This window comes from Pseudonaja textilis, chromosome Z (genome assembly GCF_049901715.1).
Source record: "Pseudonaja textilis isolate UNSWEBS1 chromosome Z, rPseTex1.2, whole genome shotgun sequence".
NCBI classification, from domain to species: domain Eukaryota; kingdom Metazoa; phylum Chordata; class Lepidosauria; order Squamata; family Elapidae; genus Pseudonaja; species Pseudonaja textilis.
Window position 1 is genome coordinate 129895871 of NC_142008.1, and position 16193 is coordinate 129912063.

At 43.6% G+C, this 16193-nt stretch overlaps 2 protein-coding genes and 1 long non-coding RNA gene across 5 annotated transcripts in view; 1 reads left to right on the plus strand and 2 right to left on the minus strand.

Annotated features, from left to right (window-relative positions):
- CDIPT (CDP-diacylglycerol--inositol 3-phosphatidyltransferase) overlaps window positions 1–4370 on the plus strand; it is a 17891-nt gene extending 13521 nt beyond the window's left edge. Inside the window, exon 6 of the mRNA XM_087918320.1 lies at window positions 3778–4370. Within this exon, the coding sequence (XP_087774446.1) occupies window positions 3778–3836 (59 nt within the window). The 3' untranslated portion in view covers window positions 3837–4370. The remainder of the gene's footprint in view (window positions 1–3777) is intronic.
- Window positions 214–798, minus strand: LOC148124402 (uncharacterized). The gene is made up of 2 exons (XR_015740440.1): window positions 475–798; window positions 214–422 (listed from the first exon to the last, which is right to left on the minus strand). It is a non-coding gene; the product is annotated as an uncharacterized LOC148124402 (long non-coding RNA).
- PRRT2 (proline rich transmembrane protein 2) lies at window positions 2755–15698 on the minus strand. Of its 3 annotated transcripts, none has more exons than XM_087918319.1 (4): window positions 15475–15698; window positions 6918–7512; window positions 4326–4458; window positions 2755–3079 (listed from the first exon to the last, which is right to left on the minus strand). In XM_087918319.1, exons 2-4 carry the CDS (start codon window positions 7497–7499, stop codon window positions 3069–3071), a joined length of 726 nt encoding a protein of 241 aa, XP_087774445.1. In that variant the 5' UTR covers window positions 7500–7512; window positions 15475–15698; the 3' UTR covers window positions 2755–3068. The 3 variants fall into 3 exon arrangements, with proteins under 3 accessions (XP_087774445.1, XP_087774443.1, XP_087774444.1); XM_087918317.1 differs by lacking the exon at window positions 15475–15698 and adding an exon at window positions 15283–15385; XM_087918318.1 differs by lacking the exon at window positions 15475–15698 and adding an exon at window positions 14968–15267.
- Window positions 15699–16193: the final 495 nt, after the last annotated feature.

A 16193-nucleotide genomic window follows, 5' to 3' on the forward strand; every position in this document is an offset into this window, starting at 1 on the left:
ATCCAAGGAGGGGACTGTATCATCCGAGCTTCCTTCTACAAGGATGGTGGTGCTCCTCCCCCCTCATGATCTCGGTCAAACTTCCATCTATCCTGGTTTTCTCCCCTCGCTCACCCTTAGAGAATGTCTTGTTTCTTTGCTTGTAAGTAACTAGATGGTATTATCCCATTCCTTGACTCTAACACGGTAGGTAATGTTGACTAGGATCTGTACACAGCCCAGTTCTGACTGTAGATTAGAATTATATGTTTCCTTTGTCCATCGGAGAAGAAATCATATAATCTATGCAGGGTAGAAACCTATATTCCTCTATATTACATTGTCACTCCTGCAGATACTTGTATAAACACGCTTGTGCTTCGCTGCATGGTTCTCACACACCTTCCTGCTTCAGTGCTGATCCTCGCAATTTTATTTTTCATCTGATTTTCATCCAATTCCTCATCTTCTCCCAACTTGTTCTGACATCAAAACTCTATTTTTAAAAAACTCCCCGCCCAACTGCTCCGCATCAGCCTAACTCCAGTTGAGTACCCCGAGGTATTTTGTCTTTTCATTCAAAATATGACTTTCTTCATAAAAAATAAAATATTGAGGGTTTTCACTGTTTGTAGTGAGGATGGAAGTATTCGGTACAGTTACTGCTCTGTTGTGAGAGAGAGTGTGTGTGTGTGTGTGTGCATATTCTCTCTGCCTTTTCTGCCTTTCAAAGCAACTGAGCAAAGAAATTCACAATCTTTTATCTGATCCAAAGGAAAGGATTGAACAGAGAGAGATGTTGAACTTCAGTTTCCTCAACCGGACTCCTCCAGATATTTTTGACCACAACTCCCATAATGCCCAACCAGTGTAGACATGACCTCTGGGTGGGAATTGTGGTGGATCTGGACTTAGATATGTGAAAGGTATCCTGTGAGCAACCCTCACAGTAGTGGTGGGTTTCAAAAAAAATTTTCCTACTGGTTTGGTGTGCTTTGCAACTCACCTTCTGCTGCAAGCCCTGTGTGTAAAACAACGGACGCGTTGGCTGTGCCACGCAAAGCAGCTGAGGTTGAAAAGCAGGCAATAAAGTTCAGTATAGAGCCTGGCCGGTTGGGAGGGCCCAGCAGCTGATCATCGGGGTGAACTGATTCACTCACAGGTGATCCTCAGAGCTACGGTGGTTCTGAGGATCATCTGTGAGCGAGTTGGTTCGCTCCAATGATCGGCTGCTGGACCCTCCCACCCGCCAAACTGGGCCGAACCGGTAGAATACCACCACTGCCTCACAATGAAGACTCGATCTTTATAGTACAACTGCCTTTGATAGCAGACACTTCACAAGGGTTTAAGGGGGTAGCAATCACAGTGTATTACACTATGCTGGAAAACCAAATCATGAATGCTGTGCAGCCTGTCCTGTCCTCTTTAAGTTACTTTTCCCTCCTCAAGTACAATGGGATACTTAAATCTGTCTTTGCAGATAAAGATATATTGTCTTTTGTATTCAGATAGCATAATATTTTGGAACTGTCTTTCCCCACAATTGCTTGGCACATTCCCCAACTCACCCTACGGCCACCTTGAATTCCCGCCATATTCATGCCCCAGCTGCCTCTCATGTTTGCTAAATATTTTGGGTTTTTCTAAATAGTGTTTGGCCAAGATTCATCAGTTCCCACAGCCTTTCACTGGGGCTAACATATCAATCCACTAATTAAAAGACGTTGCACACATTCATGCTTTTCAATGCTGTTTTTCTGGCTGCAGCTGGTCATTTAAAAAGGGGAAAGATGTCAGTCTTTGTTTCATGCTTTTAACTTCAGAATGGGATGCCAGCTCACACCAACCCCCGCCCCCTCCCCCACTTACTAACTACTGCAACCTTTCTTTCGTTCATGCCAACATTCTCATTGTAAGCATTGCAATCTCACTTTCTTCTTTAGGATTCCCCAAACAGGTATTTTGTGTTCTCCAGTAGCTCTGTTGCCATTCTTCCAACTTCTTTTGCTGTCATTTCATTCTGGTTTGTTGGACCTGTAACATTTTCCTCCATAGAGCTCATTCTGCCTTCTTCTTTTGCATGAAGCCTCCGTGCCCCCACCCTTTTTTTTTTTTTTTAATCTTCACTTTCACACCCATTTCCACCATACATTTCTTACCTTCTTGCGATACAAGCTGTTGACTCTCTGTTGATTTAATTCATTCCTTCGGCTAATTTCACCCATTCCATTGTCATTTCTTTTCCGGTTGATTGGTGGGATGGTGTTTGGTTATACACGCCTTTCTGGATGACTTATGGGTGTGCAACCACACCTATTTGAGTTATGCTTGCACCTCTACCTGGATACCACACCTTTGGAGTCACGGTGAGTTGCTCTAAGTTGTTCCATCGTTGCCAGTTTCTAAACCGATTCATGGCTCTCAGCCCGCTCCTTCTCACCCCTGTCTATTGCCTTTTGTAAACACCACAGAGGAGAGATCAGATTTCCCAGGCTGGTTCTTTTCCTTTGTTCCCAGCAAAAATGTGTGTAAACCTGCTCCCCCTTCGTAGGGTTGGTTGTTGTTGGTGGTAGAGCTTTTCTCCAGCAGGTTCTTGTAAACATGGAACATTGAAAGAGTTTTATTTGCTGTTGAAATTTGGCAGTAGATGGAAGATGGGCAGACAGGTCACTAGTTGAAGAGATGGATGGATAGATGAAAAGAAAATGAGAGAGAAAGAGAGACTGTGGGAGAGAACATGGGAATCTTGCTCCTCCTTTTTCCTTCTTTCTCCATCGGATGGAAAGGGGAGGCTGGCTCCAGTTTCTTGGGGGAATCGAACTCCTTACAGGGAGAGCGGAGATATTTAACCACAGCACAAACTGTTTCTTCTGTTTTCCTTCATGCGTGTTCCTTTGTCTTCTCTTCCTCCCTCCCTCTCTCTTTCTTTCTATTGTTTCCATCCTTGTGCTCTTGCTTTGTATGGTTCTGGGATGCAGGGGGGCAGGTGAGATGAGAAGGGATGGGTGCACTGTAGTCATACTGGTCCCCTCCTCCAAAGATGGAAATTTTGAGGCTAGGGGTGCAGTGGCAGCCAACAGCCACCTTCACTGAAACACTGGAAAGGAGAAAGGTTTAAGGGAAAGGGAACAAGGGCAAAGGAATCGAGGAGGGGAAGACAAACACAGGAAAAGAGAGCAAAATAATAGACTTATTTACTATTTGTTAAGAGGGATTAATATATCAGATGTGCTCAATTCAACCTCCCTACCTCTGGCATTCATTGATACCTGAAACATGCAGGAGAAGATGGTTAGGAGAAGCAAAGGGAAGATTCATGACCCAAGGGAAGATATGAGATTCAGGGGTATGCAAAGGTGAAGAAAAAAAGGCAAAATGGCAATTGTGGCCATGTGATCCAAGCCCCACCCTCTCTTTACATACATGGCACTGATGATACCTAGAAAGATTTGGTCTAGTGGTTAAGGCACCAGACTTGCAACCAAAGGATGGTGAGTTCTACTCCTCCCTTAGCCATGAAAGTCAGATGGGTGACATGGGGCCAATCACTCTCTCTTAGCCCAGCCCACCTCACCAGGTTGTTGTTGTGGGGAAATTAGGAGGAAGAAGAAATATTGTGCGTATATATATACTATCTTGAGTTATGTGTAAAAGTAATAAAGGCAGGAAATAAATAAATAGACCGGGTGTGGCTTTGATGCTCTTAGGCTGGGCCTTTATCTATTATAATTAATATTGATAATTATATCTTATCTGGTTACTTCAAAGTCTCACAGTGCTCTGGTTGGCTCCTAGGCCTCCCCACAAAGAAGACTGACCCCGAAGAAGCTGTTTTGGGCAGCTGCAGGTTTTAATAAGAATGCTGATTTCCATGAGCTGGACTTTGTAGATCTTCCAGGGCATAATTATGTAACTTCTTGCCACAACAAAACTCTTTAATGTATTATGATGATGATGATGATGATGAAGATGATTATAACTGCTTACTTCTCTTGGGGCAACATTAGTAGCCATTAATGGTTGCAGCACAATCAATACAGTACCTCATCTGCCTTTGTCCTCCCCAGTGGGGTCTACTCCACAGACAATCAACTCCATGTTAAGCAAGGGAAATCTTTATTCTGAAATCATCTTCTGAAGTAGTCCAAAACAGTGTTCCTCAACCAAGAAGGGTGGACTTCAACACCCAAGATTGCCAAGCCAGCATGCCAGCTGGAGAGTTCTGGGAGTTGAAGTCCACACATCTTAAGTTGGCTGTGGATGGGAATCACTAGTCTAGAATCTAAGCATCACGACTCTCTAGAGGAATCCTCCCATCAGGCGGTGCTTTCCGGGCTACTCACCTCCGAAATTGATGGCACAAGAGGCCACGATGATGAACAAGCCCCCAACCAGGGCCACAATACTCAGCAGCTTTGCTACCCGCCCCAAGCGCCGAGCCCCATCGATGTCTCCCTGCTGGAAGCTGTTACGGGACTGAAGAGGGAGCAAAAAGAAAAATGGTGTTAAAAATAGCAATAGCAATAGGACTTATATACCGCTTCACAGTGCTTTTAGTGTATTGCTATTATTCCTCTACTGCTAGGTTATAATAACACTTCCTAGTGCCTATCTCTTGCCACTTATGACTATAACCATGTTGCTTGCATCTTTACAATTTATATCGTTTTATTAATTTCCTAGTATGATTTGACTGCTTTTTAGTAACCTATGACTTTCACTAAATGTTGTATCTTATGATTCTTGATGAATGTATTTTTTTCCTTTACGTACACTGAGAGCATATGCACCAAAGACAAATTTCTTGGGTGCCCAATCACGTCTGGCCAATAAAGAATTCTATCTATTCTATTTTTACAGCCCTCTCTAAGTTTACAAAGTCAGCCTATCGCCCCCGGGTCCTTATTTTACCCACCTCGGAAGGTTGGAATGCTGAGTCAACTTTGAGCCTGGTGAGATTCAAATTGCCAAAGTGCAGGCAACAGCAATCAGCAGAAGTAGCCTGCAATACTGCTTTCTAACCACTGCGCCACCACAAATGCAAAAATGATTCTAAATTCTTAAGAGCGCACCTGAGCAACCTCATCTTGGTCATTTCCACTGCTTAAATCAAAACATACACATCACTGACATTGTAGTGGTTAGTGGGCATGCAGAACACAACATTGGCCATCCTGGCTGAATCTCTTCAACTCTGTCAGAGGAAAATTGACCAAGCCAGCAACAAGATTTGATTTAGAATGTTTCTTAGAATGTTTCAAGTTCAGGCAAAATATTTCCCTGAGATATTAGAGTTTTATTAGGAAATAAATCTGCTCTGGAGATCTTGCTTCTTAATGAAGAGCTTGTAGTCTTGACTTGCAAGCATAACTGAGCCCAAAATTTCCATTGCTGAGCAAGAGAGTTGCTAAATACATTTTGCTCCATTTTATGAACTTTCTTGCCGTGGTTGTTAAGTGAATCACTGCAGCTGTTAAATTAGTGACATGGTTGCTAAGTAAATCTGGCTTCCCCATCCATTTTGCTTGTGAGAAGGTCACAGAAAGTGATTGCATGACTCTAAGCAACCATCATAAATACATGCCAGTTGCCAAGCATCCAAATTTTAATCATGTCACCATGGGGATGCCACAAGAGTCATAAATGTGAAAACGGTCATACAGTAGGTCACTTTTTTCAATGCCTTTGTAACTATGAATGGTAACTAAAGGAATGGTTGTAAGCTTACCTACATCGGAGGGCAGTGGAAGGGTGGCATACTTTGTTCCTGTTCCATTTGATTAGAGCGTGGTGGTGCAGTGGTTAGAATGCAGTACTGCAGGCTACTTCTGCTGACTGCCGGTTGCCTGCAATTTGGCAGTTCGAATCTCACCAGGCTCAAAGTTGAACTCAGTGTTCCATCCTTCCGAGGTCAGTAAAATGAGGACTCAAATTGAAGTGTGGGTGCAGCAGTAGGTAGGCTGGATGGAAAGCAGGGGTGGTATTCTTCAGGGGTGGGATTCAAATTTTTTAACAACTGGTTCTGTGGGCGTGGCTTAGGTGGTGGGTGTGGCTTGGTGGTCATGTGACTGGCTGGGCATGGCCAACTCAATATCATTCACATCGAGGCACGCATCCCCTCGCCTGGCCTCTCATGACTGTGGGGATGCTGCAACAGTCGTAAGTGTGAAAAATGGTCATGTCACTTTTTTCAGTGCCATTGTAACTTTGAATGGTCCCTCCACACAAGCAAAGTACCAGCAAAGGAGGGACAAAAAATTCCAGAGAAGTTCCTGAGATAGGAAGTCTAGTCCTGCCAAGAATGTAATAAGGGTCAACGGAGAGGCAGTTTCTGTAAGCAACACCAGAATGTTTCCTTCCTGCCTTCCTTACAGGATTAGGCCAGTAATTTCTGTTAACAACTGGTTCTCCGAACTGCTTAGAATGTTAACAACCAGTTCTAGTGAATAGGTGCGAACTGATAGAATCCCACCCCTGGTATTCTACCAGTTTGGCCTCATTTGGCTGAACCAGTAGCTCCAAGGATCATCTGTAAGTGAACTGGTTCTCCCTGATGATCAGTGCCCGCCCACCTGCCCCAGCTCTGTTCTGATCTTTATTTCCTTGCTTCGCGCAGCACAGCGGATTCCTGCATGTCAGCTTTTTGACACAAAGCAGGAGTGCAGGAGGTCAGTAGCAAACCCTCTGTGTGCGCGCAAAGCACAGGTTTGGCATGGCTGTGTGTGAAGCATCAAGTGCGTGTGTGCATAGTGCATGTGAGCCCAAAGTGCGCCCACCAAGCCACGCCCACAGAACCAGTGGTAAAAGAATTTGAATCCCACCACTGGTGGAAGGGGTAAATGGAAAGCACCATTTCACCATACCAGGGAAAGCATTTTACAGGATCCCCATAGTCGGCGGCTCTTTTAATTGCTCAATCCCACCTTGACTCTTACCATGACTGAGTACACGAAGGCCACAATGTTGATCGGCCAGATGGGGCAAAAACAGGACAGAGCAGCCATGAATATGTAGTCTCTGGGTTTCGCCCCAGCCTCCCCAACTGCTGATCCAGTGGCTGAGGCCTGCCGACTCAGACTGGCCCGCGGAGATGCTGCTGTGCCTTCAAGATGCACCTGAGAGCCAGACAAACTGCCCCTCACACCCGCCCGGGGGCCTCCATTGACGCTGTTCTGGGGCTTCAGGTCATTCAGCGATGCCGATTTGGACCTTGCCGGAGGGCTGCCAGGAGGGGCTGGGGTGGTTCCTAATTCCTCAGCTGAGCCGGCCCTCATCCCCAAGGGATCCCCATTCAGTTGTGGTCCCTCCACAGTCTCCTCTTCGATGGTGACAGTCACCAGCATGGATTGCGGAGGGGCCTCTGGAGCCTGGGGGCTACGAGGAGGGGATTCCAGCTGTGGTTGCTGCTCCTGCTTTGGGTCTGTGTCAGCTTTTGGCTCTGGCTCTTGCTTCTCTTCTTCATCTTGCTTTGCCTCTGGCTCTGGAGGAGCCTGTTTCTTCTCCACATCGTCTGACATGACAGGCAAGGATCTGGGTTTAGGAGAATTAGAGGAGGCTTGAATTCAGTAACATTGAACAAGGTGGTGCTTGGATTGCATCAGCCTCAGAGCCTGCTCTCTACCTCTGAATCGCCACGAGGAAAAGAAGAAATAATTGAGATGCTCTTCCCATGCCTTTCAACCCCAGGCTCTGAGATCTTCAAGGAGACCTTTAGGACTCCTAAAGTGACACTTTTGGAGATAAGAAGTTGGACATGGAAATGGTCATTAGCTGAGAAATGTTTTCAGACCTCCCACAATGGACGAAGGGCTGCAAAAGTTGGTGGAGTTAGCAGAGGCGGCTAAATCAACTGCTTTGGTTAAAGAAAAGAACACAATGAATTTTGTTTCTATTTGGATGCCAACATTAATTCAATGCAGAGTTAAACAATAAGTGAGAGGAAGGGGGAAAAAATAGGATTTCATGTTTGGGAGACAAGATTTAATCATTTAAAAAAGCACTCTTATGTTGAGATGCAAACCTGGTGACTTCACGAATGTCTCTGTTATTGGTCTAGGTCAGAGATAGGGAACTATGACCCTTTTATGACTTGTGGACTTCAATTCCCATGGCTCGGAAATTCTGAGAGTTGAAGTCCACAAGTTCCAGGAAATTTTACCAGGCTACCCAATGACATCCCACGAGAATAAGCCAGTCCTAACAGTGCTGGCAGAGGGTGCCCACTTTGTATCCCATCAGTCACAGAACTCTGACCATTGGGACCCAGAAAAAGACTCTTCTCTGTTGTAGCACCCGCTCTTTGGAACATCCTGCCCTCCGCAATGAAATCTGTTTTGACTTCCTATCCTTCCACAAGGACCTGAAGACCTGGCTCTGCCAGTTGGCATGACAACTCAGTGGAGGAGATCCACATTGGAGAGGGATAGTTTGATGTCATACTCCATCTTCCCCCTTGCTCTCTTTTCTACACCCATCCATCCTTCTCATTATGTTCCTTTATCATTATTTTATTGTTCTACTAATTTACTTCTGTTCTCTTATCCCAAAAAGAAGCCCTAGTTTGATTTTTACGTGTGTGCCTAAAATAAGCATTAATCAAAAAATAAGCCCTAGTTAAGACTCCAACCACTCCATACCACCCTCTGATTGTACAAAGTGGGGCAAAGCACATGCATAAAAATCAAGTTAGGATGTGGTGAGTGAAGCTTCACCATGTGCCCTGCACCCACTAACTTTAGGACCACTGCAGCCAGGCCTCCCACTCCCAGAAACCTGCTGCACCTACTGCCCAACTTTTTCTTCAGCTTGCAGCCGCTTGCAATGAGATGCCACATGACGCATTGTGTCAGTGCCATGCCACTTGTAATGACATCACTCACCACGCAGCATCCTGCCTCGAGTGACAGTACCAGCACAATGAGTCATGTGGCCTCCTGCCACGAGTGGCAGTACTGGCATGCTGCGCTATGTGCTGTCTAGCTGCAAGAGGCTGCGAGTGGCCACAGAAGTAGTTGGGCAGAGGCACGACAGGTGTCATAATGTGGGAGGTCTGGCTGCGGGGGTCCTAAGATAAGCAGTTAAGACATCCCCCTAAAATAAGACCGGGTGCTTATTTGGGGGCCCAAAAGAAAGACCGGGTCTTATTTTGGGGAAAACATGGTAGCTAAAAATATTCATTTATGGAAGTGAATTACTGCTGTTTTTCTCCCGGATAGGTTTTTTTTTTTTAACCAATTCCTCTGCTTTTCTGGGCAGTACAATGGCTAAATGGTTAAGATGCTAAGTTTGTTGGCTAGAAGGCTAACAGCCTGGGTTCAAAACCCTAGCACTGAGTGCTCATCTATGCCTAGTTCCTGCCCACCTAGCAGTTCAAAAGATGTAAATGTAAGCAAATAAATACCATTTTGGCAGGGAGGAAACAGTGCTGTGATGTCATGCTGTCCACATGACCACAGAAATGTTTTTGGACAGGGTTGGCTCACAGCCTTGAAACAGAGCTGAGTGTCATCACCTTTAGTCATCAATTTTTAGTGGAATAAAATCTTCAAGGACTTCTTTCCTTTCCATTTGCTTTCCAGTCCTGGGATTTTTTAAATATCCCCCATTCAATTATTAACCATGTTGTGTTTGTTTTTGGAGATTGGCAGGACTTTAAAATATCTAAATGCCAAACTTTGAATGCGTTCAAAATTAATGTTTGAATACAAGCAGACATAAAGCTCTCCATCTTTCCTCACAATATGCTTAGGCATATGCAAAGTAATGGAAAACTGTTAAGAAATAATATACTAAGATTTTAAAAAATATATTATTTCAATTTTTAAAACTTACATCATTCCTCGTCATCTATGACATCCTAATATTTGGGCTTATAACTTCTACCATTGTCAGCCAACATGAGCTTTGGCAAGACTAGGCTGGGGAAGAAACTATTGTAATTATTTATGGTTCACAGGAAGTATTGCGGTTGTACTGCCACTCACCAAGGATCAATAGTCAGACAACACACACACACACACACACACACACACACACACACACACACCTTCATTTTCATCTTGGAATGCAGTCCTAATAATAAGCTTATAGCAGCAGATGTTTGGCTTGTAGCACCAAAACTGATTCATAACTGATTTTTATCTTACATAAAATTCATGCCCTCTTGCACAAATATTGAGGGTGTCTCATGGAGAGGAGAGAGCCCCAACTGTGTTAAATTCTTAATGCATTCAAAACTTCAAAACTACTGCTTCAAAACTTTTGCATCTCCCTTTCTGGGTAGACACAAAACTGGAAAGAGGAAGCTGATGTAGACGTTCCCATCAGGTTTGATGGCCAGGGATTCATCTTCAGATCCAACTCCCTTCCCAGTGACCATTCCTGATACATATTTAAAAACAGATCTGAGGCATTCACACATTCACATTCTGCATTAAAGATGAAATTTGTTTCTTAAACTAGCCTTGCATTACCACTCGCCTTGCTTGGTGTGAACAAGTTTGGCTGATGCTCATCTGCCAGGCAGACTGCTGTAATTCCTGCATCGGTGTCTTCCAGATTCAAGGGCAGTAATGCACTTTTTATGGCGCTGCTGTTAAAGGCAGTTCAGGAACTTCATCTAGGGTAGAGCGTGGCAGGCTAATGGAAGCAATTTAATAGTCTCACCCATCATCCGTTTGAGAAGTCTGCAAAAATTGCTGATTAGTTTCTCAGCTCAGTTCAATACTGGATCCTCCCTTTTAACTCCGTAATTGCTAGAGTTCAAATGGTCCATGGAAATAATTCCTTCTGCAAGAAAATAATTTCACTTCCCACCCCAGTCTGCCACTTCAGATCCTACGAAGTGGCTTGATTCACTTCCCGTAGAAATAAATGTTTTTCATTGGAAGGTCAGATTTATGAGAAGCTCTTAGATGGCACAACTAGCTTTTCTCCTAAGTATCTTTTCAAAAGTGAGTTAAGACTTTGCACAAAACATGCTCATTATGGTGCCTTTATTTTTGTTAACCCTATTCTTGACACATGATTGCCAATTTTCTATCTTTATACCTACCTGTTATTTCATTATTGGCATATACATTTTGTTTTTGAAATAGTAAAGCCATCTAAAGCTTTATAAACACTTTTCGGCAGCTATTATTAAATAATGAAATATAAACAAGATGTAATTGTTGGTATATTTCTTACAAGAACTGCCAGACATCAAGTTTAAAGCACCAAAACTGATTCTTTTCTTATATAAAATAGTTAACTGTAAATCAAGTTTAGGAGCTATGATTCATATGTGGAAGTTCAATGGTATATAAATTGCTCATAAATTGTGTCTTTGTTCAGTAATTCAAGATAATACTCACCCAGACTCTAAGCATATTCAATCTAAGGGATAAATGAGACATCAGTTTACCTTTCGGTGCAAATTTACTTTCAAACCAAAATGCGGAGAAAAACTTAATTGTAAAAAAATGGCTATTGTACAGTTTTAAAGATTATGTCAAAATGTATAAAGAAAAGAATTCATAAAATGATACTGATGAAAATGATATAGAAAAATATATTATGCAATAAAAGCATTTCTTTAAAAAGTATGCCTAAGGCAAAATTGTGTTCAAAAAAGTGCACATTAGGTAAAAAAAGGTCTATGACTCTTCAGATTTTTTTTCCAATTTCAAAGTGGTGTAGAAATGGGACACAAATAAAGAATTGAAAATGAGAAGCAAACAGGAATAAAAATGTATGGATTTAGACATCCTTGCCAAATTTACTTAGTTTGAGTACTGTATAATTATTGCCTTGTAAATCTACTGCAGAACATATTAATTCAAGAGATGAACGCATAGAGTCAAATAACCAGCAATGCAAAACATCTGGAATATGGTACATTTTTTCTGACTAAAAAAATGTATCAAGGGTTATACACTTCATTTAAAAGTTAGATTTTTTAACCTTACCTTTATTATTCTTTCTATAAATAATTCAAGGTGGTGAACATATCTAATACTCCTTCCTCCTCCTCCTTTCTCCACAACAACCACCCTGTGAGGTGGGTAGGGCTGAAAAAGAGTGACTGGCTCAAAATAACCCAGGCGGATTTCATGCCTAAAGCGGGATTAGAACTCCCAGTCTCTGGTGATTGGCCCAATGTCATCCAGTCAGCTTTTGTGCATAAGGCAGGAGTAGAACTCACTATCTCCCAGTTTCTAGCTAGGTGCCTTAACCCCTAGAGCAAATAGACTCTTATTATTTATTTATTTAGCCTTTTAATATGTTTGTTAATTTAAAAAAAGTACTATTGGATTCCACTGTTTTTGCCACCACAGCTTCAAGATCCATAATAGGCAGTGTAGCAAAGATTGACTCAGATAATCAGGAATTATAAAGGACAGCTTACATCTAATCAAAACAGAGAGGGAAAGCACCATATTACAGAGTCACAGCTCAGCAAGAGATGGGCAGCACAAAATCAGATGTTGATCCAATGCAAAATACATGAACTGAAAGTTAACAATGAATTCTGGAGTAGGCAGAAGGGTGAGGTTGTTTCAGACTGCCATTCATGACATCCTTAAATAATCTTAAACTCATAATCTAGTTTGTTTAATAGACTGAACTAGGTTTGGTTAATCATGGCTTATTACATTGTCTAGCTTTGCACAAGACACTAAGTTGTAAATAGTGCCTTGCAAATAATAATTGCTCATTAACAAAATACATTCCACAAAATAAAGCATTCATTGGCTTAAAGCAACTTGCGATCCAAGTGATGTTTAAGCTAGTGTGAGATAATTTCTAACACATCCTGTTCAATCCTTCCTGATGTCAAAAAAATTCCGCCTCGAAATTCTGAATGCTGCAGCCTGAACACAACCAGAGTATGCCAAGATCGGGAAAGGGCTGTTTACACACCTATCTATTCTACAGATCTCAGTCAGCTTTATTTCTGAATTCAACATAAGACGAATAATCTTGTCAATGAGTATGTGCTCCTATACTTACGTTGTGGTATTTTTATCTCTGTGTGCATACACAAACACACACACACACACATTTTTATAAATAGGCCAAAAAATAATCAGTATTGCTACAAGTAATTATATAGCATACATCTCCAGGTGGCACACTCTAGCTTTTTTCTGACATGCTATATTAACATACAATCACCAACTTCCGATGCTGGCACATGAATGCCATAACTGATTCTCTGGTGGACATAATTCTCCCTTAGAGAAAACCTTCAGATAGGGAAATCCCCTGTGCATAAAAAGGCATACTGACTTACCAATTATTAGCAGTGTCGCTGGCACACACTAAACGACTGCTAACCCGTTATTTATTTTGTATTAATTAGTTGGCACATATTAGTGGCACATGGCCTGGTGGTTCAAGTGTCTCTTTTCATTTCTTACACACATTCATATAAAAGAAACACCTGACTTGTTTCTCTAAACTTTTTGACCGTTCATCGAATGGCAAAAGAGTAATCCCAAGGGGGAAAAAATCCTTGTCAATGCCTCCATCTTTGTCTGACAATGATGACTGGGGAATTCTGGGAGCTGAAATCCACATATCGTTATAGTTGCTAAGGTTGAGAAGTACTGCTACAGCATAAAAGGCATGCCCAGCCCCAGATCTTGATGTTTTCAATCATCTTCTCTCCCTTAATCAGGTGCAGTTCTATATGTTTTGAATTTATCTGTTTTTTTCTCTCTGAGGCAATAACAATTCAAGCTTGCAAAGAGTTTCCCAACAATACAGCCACATTATTTCATAGAAAGAATTAAAATTGGATGACATTACAGCTTGTGTCTCTTGCACAAGGAATAGAAAATGTTTGAGTATTAAGTTATGCAAGTTTTCTAAAACCAGATTAATTTTTATCATCTGGGATGGAGAACAGGTGCCAGACTCATTTAGCACAGAAAAGGCACAATTCTACATTAGAACAGTTTCTCCTTATTAGAAAAAACACCTGACACAAAGGTAATCCTCAATATTTCCCCCCTCCCATTCTTTCTTTTGGAGCTGGTATGAGTCCAACCTGTGTACATGCTTTCCATCCTAAGCAGATGCCTGTTTATCTATTCCTCCAGTGACTGGTAGCATTCTTGTCTAAAGAAGATTGAATGGCTTGTATTGATTCCCTTCCTTTTATGGATATATTCCCCAATAGCCAGATCGATTTTCTCTTTCTTCTGTCCTGACTTCTGTCTTTCTCCCAACCAGTCCCATAACTATTGCCTGGGCATCCTACATATCTCAAATTGCTCAACATCATCTAAGCACCCAAATCTCTTGAACCGGCTGTTTCCCTTCTCCCCCATACTCCCCGTCTGCTTCCACGCCTTTCTTCTCCGCCATTCAACCCCCCGCCCCCAGATCTGACTTCTACCATGGACAGCTCCTTAGGAGCCTCTCTTACTTTCCTCCTCCCTGCTCGCTCTTCTCTCCTTTCTGATTTACCTCGTGGCTATTCGCTCTCTCCACTAAGTTGATCCCTCGCTCCCTCCTTCGATCTACAGGCCATTCGCTATCTTCCCCACTTTGCTGCCTTGAGAAAAGCCCTGATGTCACCTACCCCTCTCTGTTCTACACACGTGACTAAGTGTGCATAGGATCCTTGCCTTACTCCCAACCTTCGCTTTCTCCCTTTTCAAGGTAGGATACCTTATCTGGAAGACCCCTAACTCGGTCAAAAGCCTTCATTGCCGAGCCCTCCCTCCATCTGTTTCCAACTTCCTCGCACACCCTGTTCCCGCATCCCCAGTTCACACCCATCTTGGGGCAAAGAGAGCACACACCCTGTTCTCCCGCCCCCAACCCCGCCATTTCGCCTGACGGCGCGCGCGCGCACACACATACACACACACACACACACACACGCAACCGAATCGACTCTCGTTGCCGATGACTCCTCGCCTCCATCAACCGGCACTTTCCTCTTTCAGCTCCTTCCTCCCACGTACTCTCCCTCCCCACGCGCCCTTATACCTGCTGCTCAGTCTTCCCGGTCTCCAGAGGGAACCTCAGCCAAAGGCAGGATCCACGCCCACCCAGCATTCCTGGCTGCCCCCGCCCTCATTTCGCACCCCGACACATTCCAACAGCCTGGTGCCCCCAGGAGCATGACACCCCTCCATCTACCACCGAGCGCCACACTCCTCTCGCCCACACCCAGCTCACTTCGGCCTTCTTTGGTCTCCCCCGCCCGCTTGCCGCAGCAACAACCGATCTCCTGTTATGAGAGAGAGGTTTGGGGTGGGGGGAGAGAAGACTGGACCCAAGCGGGGTCCCCCGTTATCCTACCTGCCCTTCTGGCTATGTCCGGTTGACAGGTGTTGAGGTGGGATGGACAGAGCTGGAAGGATGGATGCCCCCCCTATTCACACATCACCCCTCCCTCTTGCTGCTGTAAACCCTTTCTCCCCTTCCATGAACAAGAGGCTAGATGGGAAAAATGCAGCCTCCGCCCCCTTTCCTCCCCCCCACTCCTCTTACTTGCTCACTCGGCAGCTTTGTCTGCAAGGACGCCCCTTCCCCTCCCTTTGCACTGGTACGCATCAAATGGTCTCATCGACCCTGCTTCTTCAATGCAAGCTGCGGGGGGAGTAGTTGTGGTTTGAGTTTTATGAAGAATCAGCTGATCTGGCAGGGGCAAGAGATTAGCAGAGATGGTGCTGTTGCTGGAAAGTCCCATATATTCCCCTATTTTTTCCCCATCTGTCTTTCCTTGCCAATGATAAAAACTTCACATTGACAAGCTACAAGTGCAGAGAGTATCGAAGAACTAAAGAGTCCCAGAACAATTGACATCTCCTCTGGGACTGCCCAGTGCAAATCAAAACCTGGTCAAATTACAAAGAACTGAAAGCCCCATCAAGGGTTCAGAACTGAGACACCAGCCTAAGAAAGATGGGAGAAAACCCATCCATATGAGCTCAGCAAGCTGATGCGGGAGTTTTATGCAGAAAATGTTTTCGGGGAATCCAGCTTCCTCCGGAGAAAATTATATAAAATCTCTCAGTTCCAGTTTTTCATCAATTATTTATAAGCTGCCCAGGCTGCTGCAGGAGGGAGGACGAAAAGAGCCCACAAATTAACCACAGCAGAGCTCCAGTGCAGCATTTAATGGCTTGCCAAGGCACAGCAACTGCATCACACCGTGATTTTTGGCTCCAAAACATTCAGAATTGCTCTTTCTTCTATAAAGAAGCTAT

Excerpts from the sequence above, each read along its gene's own strand:
- PRRT2 (XM_087918319.1), bottom strand. The coding sequence starts at position 7,499 with ATGTCAGACGATGTGGAGAAGAAACAGGCTCCTCCAGAGCCAGAGGCA. Across the intron at positions 4,459-6,917 it reads CCTTCGTGTACTCAGTCATG|TCCCGTAACAGCTTCCAGCA; the intron begins GTAAGAGTCAAG and ends CTCCCTCTTCAG.